The sequence below is a fragment of the Solanum tuberosum genome, unplaced genomic scaffold (assembly GCF_000226075.1).
Source record: "Solanum tuberosum cultivar DM 1-3 516 R44 unplaced genomic scaffold, SolTub_3.0 scf00319, whole genome shotgun sequence".
NCBI lineage: Eukaryota > Viridiplantae > Streptophyta > Magnoliopsida > Solanales > Solanaceae > Solanum > Solanum tuberosum.
The window spans coordinates 470,990-481,373 of NW_006239243.1; the positions used below are offsets into that span (position 1 = coordinate 470,990).

At 28.0% G+C, this 10,384-nt stretch overlaps 1 protein-coding gene across 1 annotated transcript in view; it reads left to right on the plus strand.

Annotated features, from left to right (window-relative positions):
* The first annotated feature begins 8,333 nt into the window (after positions 1 to 8,333).
* The window catches only part of LOC102584018 (pleiotropic drug resistance protein 1), an 8,746-nt gene continuing 6,695 nt past the window's right edge, over positions 8,334 to 10,384 (plus strand). Inside the window, exons 1-3 of the mRNA XM_006360285.2 lie at positions 8,334 to 8,885; positions 9,539 to 9,659; positions 9,764 to 9,937. Of these exons, the coding sequence (XP_006360347.1) occupies positions 8,515 to 8,885; positions 9,539 to 9,659; positions 9,764 to 9,937 (666 nt within the window). The 5' untranslated portion in view covers positions 8,334 to 8,514. The remainder of the gene's footprint in view (positions 8,886 to 9,538; positions 9,660 to 9,763; positions 9,938 to 10,384) is intronic.

Consider the following 10,384-nt stretch of genomic DNA (forward strand, 5'->3'; position numbering starts at 1 on the left):
TACTCCCTCCGTCCCTATTTAGTTGTCCACTTTAGAAATGACACACAGATTAAGGTAATAATGATTAACATAGTGAAGTTACAATTTTACCTTTATAGTACAATTTACAATTCCAAAATAAATTCACTCAAGATAACTAATCAATGCTGAGAAGTTCATAAGTTTATTTACTTTATTTATGACAACTTTATTTAAATAAGGGTATAATAAGAAAAAAATTATTGTCCTTTCTTGATTTGTCAAAATAGACAACTAAATAGGGACAACTAAAAGAGGAAATATGGACAACTAAAAAGGAACGGAGGGAGTATATAATTTGTCGTATATTTATTACTAATAATAATAACTAAATAGACCTTTATTAACAATACATTTTGATAATTCGTTATTAAATAGAATTAACATAAAATCCGTATGGTTTAACAACAGAAATTATTCTTCACCAATTTTCTTTTTCTTAGTATTTTTTCATACTAACTAATTAACGAAAGTATTTATTAATGAAAACTTATTTACATCGAATATTTACATCCAATCAATGAATATAAAATATAGATTTTTATCCAATAGTTTATCACTCAATGTAACCGAAAAAAGACTAAATTGTGTAGTCGTCACTCAACCCATGACAGAACTCCTTTTTTGATTGACCTCATTAGAAATCACGAGGAGTCAATAGTTTTTGTTCTTTCATTACTTGTAATGACAATATCATGTCATCAACGTAGACACAACAAAAAATATTAAAAATCCACATTAATGAATATACACAATATAAATTTAACAAAACCACTCCATCATTAATGAATATAAACTATGTGTTTTCATTTATAGATTTATCACTCAATCATAATTAAAGTGATGTGACACATTATCAAAATCAATGGTTTATATTATAGTTGTGAGTTGTGAAGTAATCGAAATTTCAATTGCTAAAGTCTAATCCTTTTAATTTCGTGATGGTTAATTCATGTGACAACTATGTAACTTGAACAAACTATAATAATGAGTATTGTTTTATTTTGGTTTTACGTGACGATTGAATCTTTCTATAGATAGAAAAAAAAATGTTACCAATTAGAAGTAAGCACATGTAATAAGGAAAAAATAGAATGAAAGAATCATCTCAACCTAATTCGCCAGATCATTGATATAAAAAATATGAAGATATTAAATCTGACCACAAGAAAAAAAGAAGAAATATATATCGAAGCTTACATTTGTTGAACTAGAGGGAATATAATTTAAATTCACTTAAGATTTATGCTATTAATATATTAATGTTTCTTTTTAATCTCTAGGTAATTCAGAGTTGCTATCTTTGGATGCACATTGAGTAAGTCTGTTTCTGTGTAATGACTTGCAAATTACATAAGAAATATAAATCGTAAAAGACAAATCAAATGTGACGAATAACTCAATTAAAATACAACCTACTGCACCACCGCAACCATCCGTACCGGTTAATATACTAATGTTGTGCCATGTATTTAGATGGGGGGATATTTGTTTCTTAGTAAATTATTGTAGACAACATGTATTAAAAAAATGAAAAGTATTGTATATAGTATGATTATCCTAAGAGCCTCAACTTGGATTAAGCACATGGATAGTGTATTTATATTTCTCATCAAGAGATTATTATAATTGATTAACTTTATGTAACATGAAATATAATAATTAGTTAATCCCATTTCTTTTGCCGTTTAGCAACAAAAATTGTCTCACTAATTTTGTAATATTTTTTATTTTTTTGGTAGTGAACACAACTCATCAATAGATTAGAAAATAGATGTTGGCATACCTTGTGAATATTTCTTTTAATGTCTTGTAAAACTAATTAGTCTTATTTGTCCTTTATTGAAATTAAATAAGCACACAAATATGAAATATTAAAAGATCTTGAAATGTTTATATAATTATGTGTATTTTAAAACGTCATGATTCATCTATGTCATATAAATTCAAAAAAATAATATATATTGGATCTGTGCTAATACGAGCTCACGTAGCTAGTCTCTAATCATAGAGACCTAAAAAAAAATTTAAAACATTAAAGGCTATGACAAGATTCCAAATATTAATGTTTGGTCAAAGGTCAAGCCTTTAGAAGTCTATGGAAGGCACTGTCTTTTTTCTTATGAATATTCATTATTTAGTTGTGAAGGTAAGTATGAGTTGGTTGACCGCATAATAATAGCACATTTTGATGACGAATTTCACGATAATTAAAACTTGAAATTATTTGTTTGATGTCAACTTATTTTCCTCTTTCAATTTCCAACTAACTTAATTAGAAGTTATTTCGAATAAGACATAAATAAAAGCAAGATTTAGGGGTGTGCAAAAACCGATTTAACCAATAAATCGAATCGAAAAAAACACTACTGGTTTATTGATATTGGGTTATTGGGCTAACGGTTTTTAAACGGTTTTGCAAATTTTTTTATTGGGTTATTGGTTCGGTTTCCGGTTTTATAATTTTTGTTAATGGTTAAACCGATAACCCAATAAGACTATACTAAATTTACTAGTCTTATTGTTAATGGTTAAACGATTGTTACTTTCACACTTTTTGTTAATGGTTAAACGATTGTTACTTTCACACTTTTTGTTAATGGTTAAACGATTGTTACTTTCACACTTTTTGTTAATGGTTAAACGATTGTTACTTTCACACTTTTTGTTAATGGTTAAACGATTGTTACTTTCACACTTTTTGTTAATGGTTAAACGATTGTTACTTTCACACTTTTTGTTAATGGTTAAACGATTGTTACTTTCACACTTTTTGTTAATGGTTAAACGATTGTTACTTTCACACTTTTTCCTTTGAATGTGTCTAGTGTCTAAACTTGCAAGAAAAATGATTGTTACTTTTATGATTATTACTTTCATGCCAAATGCTGGAAAAATCATATGGTTTATTTGAAAATTTTCTTATCGTGTATATAATATATATGAGTATTTTCTTATTGGTTAAACCGAAAACCGAACCGTTAAGTACCATAAACCGATTAACCAAAAACCTTCTTAGTAAATCCTACCCCAGAAGTAAATAAAATATAGGTATTCCCTTTCCACTTTCCAGCTCATCTATTTGTCTTTTCTTAGTAAATCCTACCCCAGAAGTAAATAAAATATAGGTATTCCCTTTCCACTTTCCAGCTCATCTATTTGTCTTTTCTTAGTAAATCCTACCCCAGAAGTAAATAAAATATAGGTATTCCCTTTCCACTTTCCAGCTCATCTATTTGTCTTTTCTTAGTAAATCCTACCCCAGAAGTAAATAAAATATAGGTATTCCTAGGGTTGTGCAAAAACCGATTTATCCAATAAATTGAACCGAAAAAAACACTATTGGTTTATTGATATTGGGTTATTGGGCTAATGGTTTTTAAACGGTTTTGCAAAAAAAATTATTGGGTTATTGGTTCGGTTTTTGGTTTTCGGTTTTATAATTTTTGTTAATGGTTAAACCGATAACCCAATAAGACTATACTAAATTTACTAGTCTTATTGTTAATGGTTAAACGATTGTTACTTTCACACTTTTTGTTAATGGTTAAACGATTGTTACTTTCACACTTTTTGTTAATGGTTAAACGATTGTTACTTTCACACTTTTTGTTAATGGTTAAACGATTGTTACTTTCACACTTTTTGTTAATGGTTAAACGATTGTTACTTTCACACTTTTTGTTAATGGTTAAACGATTGTTACTTTCACACTTTTTGTTAATGGTTAAACGATTGTTACTTTCACACTTTTTGTTAATGGTTAAACGATTGTTACTTTCACACTTTTTCCTTTGAATGTGTCTAGTGTCTAAACTTGCAAGAAAAATGATTGTTACTTTTATGATTATTACTTTCATGCCAAATGCTGGAAAGATCATATGGTTTATTTGAAAATTTTCTTATCGTGTATATAATATATATGAGTATTTTCTTATTGGTTAAACCGAAAACCGAACCGTTAAGTACCATAAACCGATAAGAAATATGTTATTGGTTTGGTTATCGGTTTGATGTATTTACAAACCGAAAACCGATAAATCAAACCAATAACACCTAAAACCGAACCGAACCGACCGATGCGCACCCCTAGCAAGATTGAAGGATAGTGTAATTACTTTTCGAATGAGACTCTATCCTACATTAATTTAGATTAGTTGGACTTTAATATAAATGTCAAACACTGAATACAATTTTTTTCTTTAAAAAAAAAAAGAAGAAGCAAGAACAAGAGGGAGAGAGAATGAAACACTATAGAATAATTCATTTTTAGATAATCCATTACAATTTGAACATAGAAGCAATGTTTTAATGAAAATTCATTACGTTTTATTTTCAATTTTTTTTTTACTACTTATACTGTTTTAAATTTTCGTATGATTAAAAGTTTTTAATTGAAGGCAAAAAGGATTCTAGAGCAAATATTACTCCCTCAGTCCAAAAAGAAACTAATTTATAGTGTGAATAAGTCTTTTTATCATTTTAGCCAAAGTTTTTTTTTATCAAAAGGATTTTTCCATGACCAAATTATTACTATTTCTTAAAAAAACATGAAAATTTATAAAAGATAGTAAAGGAGTAATTAATTAACAAATCTATTTATGGCGTTTGTTGTTGAAAGTTGAAACATAGTAATCAAGATTTCAACACTATTAGTTGAAATTTCAAAGTCTTATATCTCAAGTCTGATCCTCTTCATCCCGTGACAATTACTCACTTTGTTCCGTAAAAGTTTCGTTACTCGAGAGTCAGTTTAACTAAAAAAATATTATATTGAATTAGATTAGGTTAGTATCTTAAAATTATGATTTAGAAATTTTGAAGTTATATAAAAGAATTAAAAGTTATAATTCTTCTCAATATAATAATAAAAGTCTTAAAATATTGATTAAAGTTTATTTAGTTCAACTTTTAGAAAGAAAAATCTCACAAGTTTTTTGAAACCAAATTTCTTATTACTAATATTATTTATATATATTTTAAATATATTTTCACATTTGTTTTATTTATTATGATAATAAGATAGATACAAGTATACATAACAAAATGAATAATCGATTTCATTTTATTTGCGACTGAAGCATAATTATTGTTATTGTATGCCTTTAATTTATTTGCGATAATAAATCATGATGCAGACATTAGTTAGTTTTTTGGTTAAATTATGAGGATATTCATAATTAAATTTGAAATCATCTGCATCATCAATATTTGTTTATACAGCTACAAATCTTGGTTGCCTAACTCTCTTATTGAATGCCACCTCTAGGTTGAAAAAAAGAGAGAAGAAAATAGTACCAAAATACTCCTAGTAAGTAACTTTAGTTTTTTTTTTTAGTTTTCCATTCGGGCTCAGTCACATTAAAGTTTCGACTAAATTTAAATCATGCACTATAAAGTCCATTTGAAATAGTGTTTCAATAAGATTTGCCCCAGCTGAAATTTAAAATATTTGATTAAAAATGAAATACTTATCACTGCATAATAGCTCACGTCGTTTGTAAGTAACTTTAGTTAATGTAGCATTTGACACAGGATCAGTACTTCTTTATTTCAAAAAAAAAAAATTGCACGTGAAATAGAATTTTGATTTTGCATAAAAAGTTGGGAAAGTTTAGTTGGAATTATTGACTAAATCTTATAATCCGTATAATTAGTATTATCATTATCATTATATATTATGGTACATACAAGTAATAACATACTATTGGTGTGGCATGTATTTTAGACTTTGGGGACCATTCATATTTTTTTTAAAAAGTAAACTAGTGTACATATATAGTAGTATAATCGTATTTTGGTTGTTGTTATTATTTTTTATTTTCTAAATGTTATATACTGATTTTCTTTATCATTTGACATATATATATATTCTTTACTTTTGTATTTTCCTTCTCAGATTATATTGATAGGTGTTATTTAAGTTGAGATTTTAATTTCAAAAAAAAAAAAACTCTCTACCTCAACAAGGTAGGAATAAAGTCTGTATACACTGAACATTCTATCCTCCTCATATTTTACATATGAGATTACACTGAAACTATGGTGAAGCTAGGTAGGTTCGCGGGCCCTTCAACGAAACAATTATACTTTTTAAATAGTTAAAAATATATTTTTTAATGTATATTAAATAGATGTTGAACCCTCTTTAATTTCTGTGTATTTATTTCTCATATTTTAAACTCCTTAATATAAATTTCGATTTTGCTACTGCATTGGAATATGTTGCTATCGTATATTATTCTAAAAATAATAAACTATTTTATACAATATGATTATTCTTGAAGTCTGGTACAAAAAATGAAAGAGCTGAGCCGCACACGATATAGTATATTTATTTAACAGCCTAAATTATGGAGATATTTATTTAAATTATTATCCATTATCTCTCCTTATTTCTCCATTCATACAAATAGAGAAATGATTTCTTCTTTTATTTAAAAAAGTCAATATTGTTTTAGAAAAATAAGTTAGCAAAACGGCTAATATTCAAGATGAGAGGTATAATAAATATAACGTCGGATGGAAAATCAAAAATAATAATTAAAGTGATATAAAAAGAATTTTAATATGTTAACGTTGTATGTGACGATATTTCTTTTAGCAAAACTTCTAATGCATTTCACATGTATATATATATATATATGGAAATAAGTCAGTCAAGATACTTCTAGAATGATAGGCAAAATCAACCAACAAAAGGCATTTCAAAATAGAAGAAAATAAAAATAAAAGTCACATTAATAAATGTAGGACTTATACGTGGATAGTATATGAACTTGTCAATTTTTTTTATTTAAATATTTAAGTTATTTCAATTAACCGTTTGAATACATGAGAAAATATTTCTATTACATATTTTTTTCTTTATTTTTTTTTGTGTGTGCCCTCAAGTGCTTATTACGTAAATAAAATTAGTTATATAAAATGTGTCATTTACTTTTATTACGTGCATTACCTTCAATAAGTAATAAAATCCCAGACTTGTTTCAATTGATGTTGTTGTTATAACAAAGAAGACAATGAGTGATGACTTTCAATTTTTTCATGTTTAATTGGTCTAAAGCTTTGAAAAACAAGTTTTTTAATGATAAAAACGTTTTTCTTAGTGGAAGTAGAGAAAACAAGTTCAACAAGTGGCATTTCACATTGATTGTAATCTTCCCATCCTCTAACACACTTCATCTTCACCCTAAATCACGTAACTCTCATCCCCACCTCCTCAGTCCTCATCACCTTATATCATATTGTCTAGATTATATACAAATATTTAGATTAATTCTTTTTGCGTACGTATTGAACACACTTGACATATTTATAATAGTTAACTAAGCTACGTAATAGCTATTTGAGAATATGTACATTCTTTTTTTCAAAATTTGAAATAAATTACTATATACATTATCTTTCGGAATAAAATTTAGTGACGAATTTAATTATCACTTAAAAGACAAAGTTAGGTTAGTAGTATCATATGGTTTGAAGTTGTGGCCATACATTTGGTCAGCATTGATCCTATATGCCCCATACAAAATATTTCATTTTCTATTTATATTACACACTTATTTAACTTTTTTTTTAAATTTTTTTAAATTTTATTTTAAGCAAGCAAGTGGTATTTTCTCATGAAGATTCATAGAAAGTTACATATGGGGTTTCCAAATTTGATATCATTATTCTCCCACATGTGTGCCTAAAGATATTACTATTTAACTACAAGTACTTGAAGTTCTATGAATATATATATTATACATACATATGTTTAAGATGGTTGCACTTTAGGTCTCTCGATTATTAATAAATTTTAACATCGACCATCGTAATAGCTAAGTAAAAACATTTATCTTGAATTACCAAAAATATGTATATTTGGTCCTTTCTTTGTACAAGGAACATTTGATATTTAAATTAAACAACAATAACATGCCCAATACGATCCATGAGTAGGATTCAGAAATGATAAAATATATTAGATCCGATTAAATTCAAATTTATGCTGAAAAATTTCACATAGGGCGTAAAATGCTCCCTAATAAAGACGACTTTGTACCCAAAAAGATTCAACCTCGAGACTTTTAGTTAAGAATAAACAAGTACTTATCACTCCACCACGATTCTTGCTGATAGAGAAGTTTGTTTTGTCTCGAAAGATGCTTAATCAAAAATTACAAGAACCAAAAGTAGAGCTTTTCAATTTTGAAGGACTCAAAACACAAATTTCCATTTTCTTTTGGTAGTCTTTTGAATATATCAAATTTCTAGAGCCGCCTTTTCTGAAATAGCTAACTATATAAATCCCCTCTTCTCTAAATAGCTTTAACAACTCTTCTTCATTTTCTTCTTCATTTTCACACCATTTTTCATACCAAAAATAAAATAAAATAATTTTTTTGACAACCCCATTTTCTAATTTGTGATGATTTGAAGTTTTTTGCTACTTAATTTGTGAAAAAAAATAGTGAACATTGTTTTTTTTTTAATTTGGGGGTTTCAGAAATGGAGCCTGCAAATTTGGGTAATTTGAGAGGGAGTAGTTTAAGAGGAAGTATAAGTGGAAGTAGAAGAGGAAGTGTAAGTTTAAGAGCAAATAGTAATTCCATATGGAGAAATACTGGGGTTGAAATATTTTCAAGATCAGCTAGAGATGAAGATGATGAAGAAGCATTAAAATGGGCAGCACTTGAAAAATTACCAACTTTTGATAGATTAAGAAAAGGTTTATTGTTTGGATCACAAGGTGCTGCTGCTGAAATTGATATTAATGATATTGGTTATCAAGAAAGAAAGAATTTACTTGAAAGACTTGTTAGAGTTGCTGAAGAAGATAATGAAAAGTTCTTGTTGAAACTCAAGAACAGGATTGATAGGTATGTATATGTTCATCTTTGTTTGAATTAAATCTCGTGTTCGAGTCCTGGATATAAAGTCTGTGTACTATTTTCTCCCGACCCCACTTTGTGAAAGTACACTGAAGTTCAGTTGTTGTTGTTGGGTGGGAAGTGAGATTTTTTTTTAATGCTTTCCATATATGTTGTCTACTATTCATATTGAGTCCGACTTATTTGGATTCACATAGTATAAAACGGAAAGGTCTTTATCTTATGATTTTTTCATATACGGAACTGGAACTCGATACCTCTAGTTAAGAACAAAGACATCCTAACAATTGGGGGTGAGATGGGTGGAAAAGTCTTCATACTAGGATTTTTTTCATATTCGAGACCTTTGATTAAGAGCAGAGACATCCTAACAATCCCACTACAACACTTGGTGGTGGTGAGATGGGTGGAAAGGTCTTCGTGATGTTTTCATATCCAGAGCTATAATCCGAGACTTCTGATTAACAATAGAAACATCCTAACAAATCCTACCACAACACTTGGTGGTGAGATGGGTGGGAAGGTCTTCATACTAGGATTTTTTCATATTCAGAGCTATAACTCGAGAGATCCTAACAATACCGCTACAACACTTGTTAATTATAAGTGGTTAAAAATTGATTTTTGATCTTTATTTGCAGAGTTGGGATTGATTTGCCAACAATAGAAGTAAGATATGAAAATTTGAATATTGAAGCAGATGCATATGTGGGAAGCAGAGGATTACCTACAGTTATCAACTTCATGACTAATTTTATTGAGGTATTAAAAAAAAAAATCGATTTTTAATTATTAATTATTCAATTTTTGACTAAAAGAATCGTCGAATCTAACAAAAAAAAATTATTTTTATTTTTGTTTTGAAGACATTGTTGAATACTCTGCATATTCTCCCAAGCAGTAAGAGGCAAATCACTATTCTCAAGGATATTAGCGGAATAATTAAACCCTGCAGAATGACTTTGCTTTTGGGTCCTCCAAGTTCTGGGAAAACAACTTTGTTGTTAGCTTTGGCTGGAAAGCTTGATTCTTCTCTTAAGGTATAATTTTTTTTTCTAACGTATTCGAAATTTACTGATCTGACTAATATAAATTTCGATTAAAAAGGGTGGTGCTTTCTTTTTTTTCCAAAAGTGATTATTGCATTTTGGTCCCTTGATTATTGATTAATTCTAGTTTGGTCCTTGACCTATTTAGTGAAGTATATTTAACATGTAGATGACTAAAACATGTGTTTTTGGTACATTTATATAAGAAATATGTGAGTTTTAGAATATATCACCCATAAATTGACCATAACAAATCATTAAATTTTTGAAGATTCACCGTTTGAAGAATCAAAACTGCATATATATATTCTTAATTAGAAATCACGAGGAACCAAAACTACTATTTATTGATATTTGAGGGTCTAAAAATGCTAATATTCCCCCTCCCCCTCCCCACACACACCAAAAGAAAACTATCCCCCCCTCCCCCCTTAAATT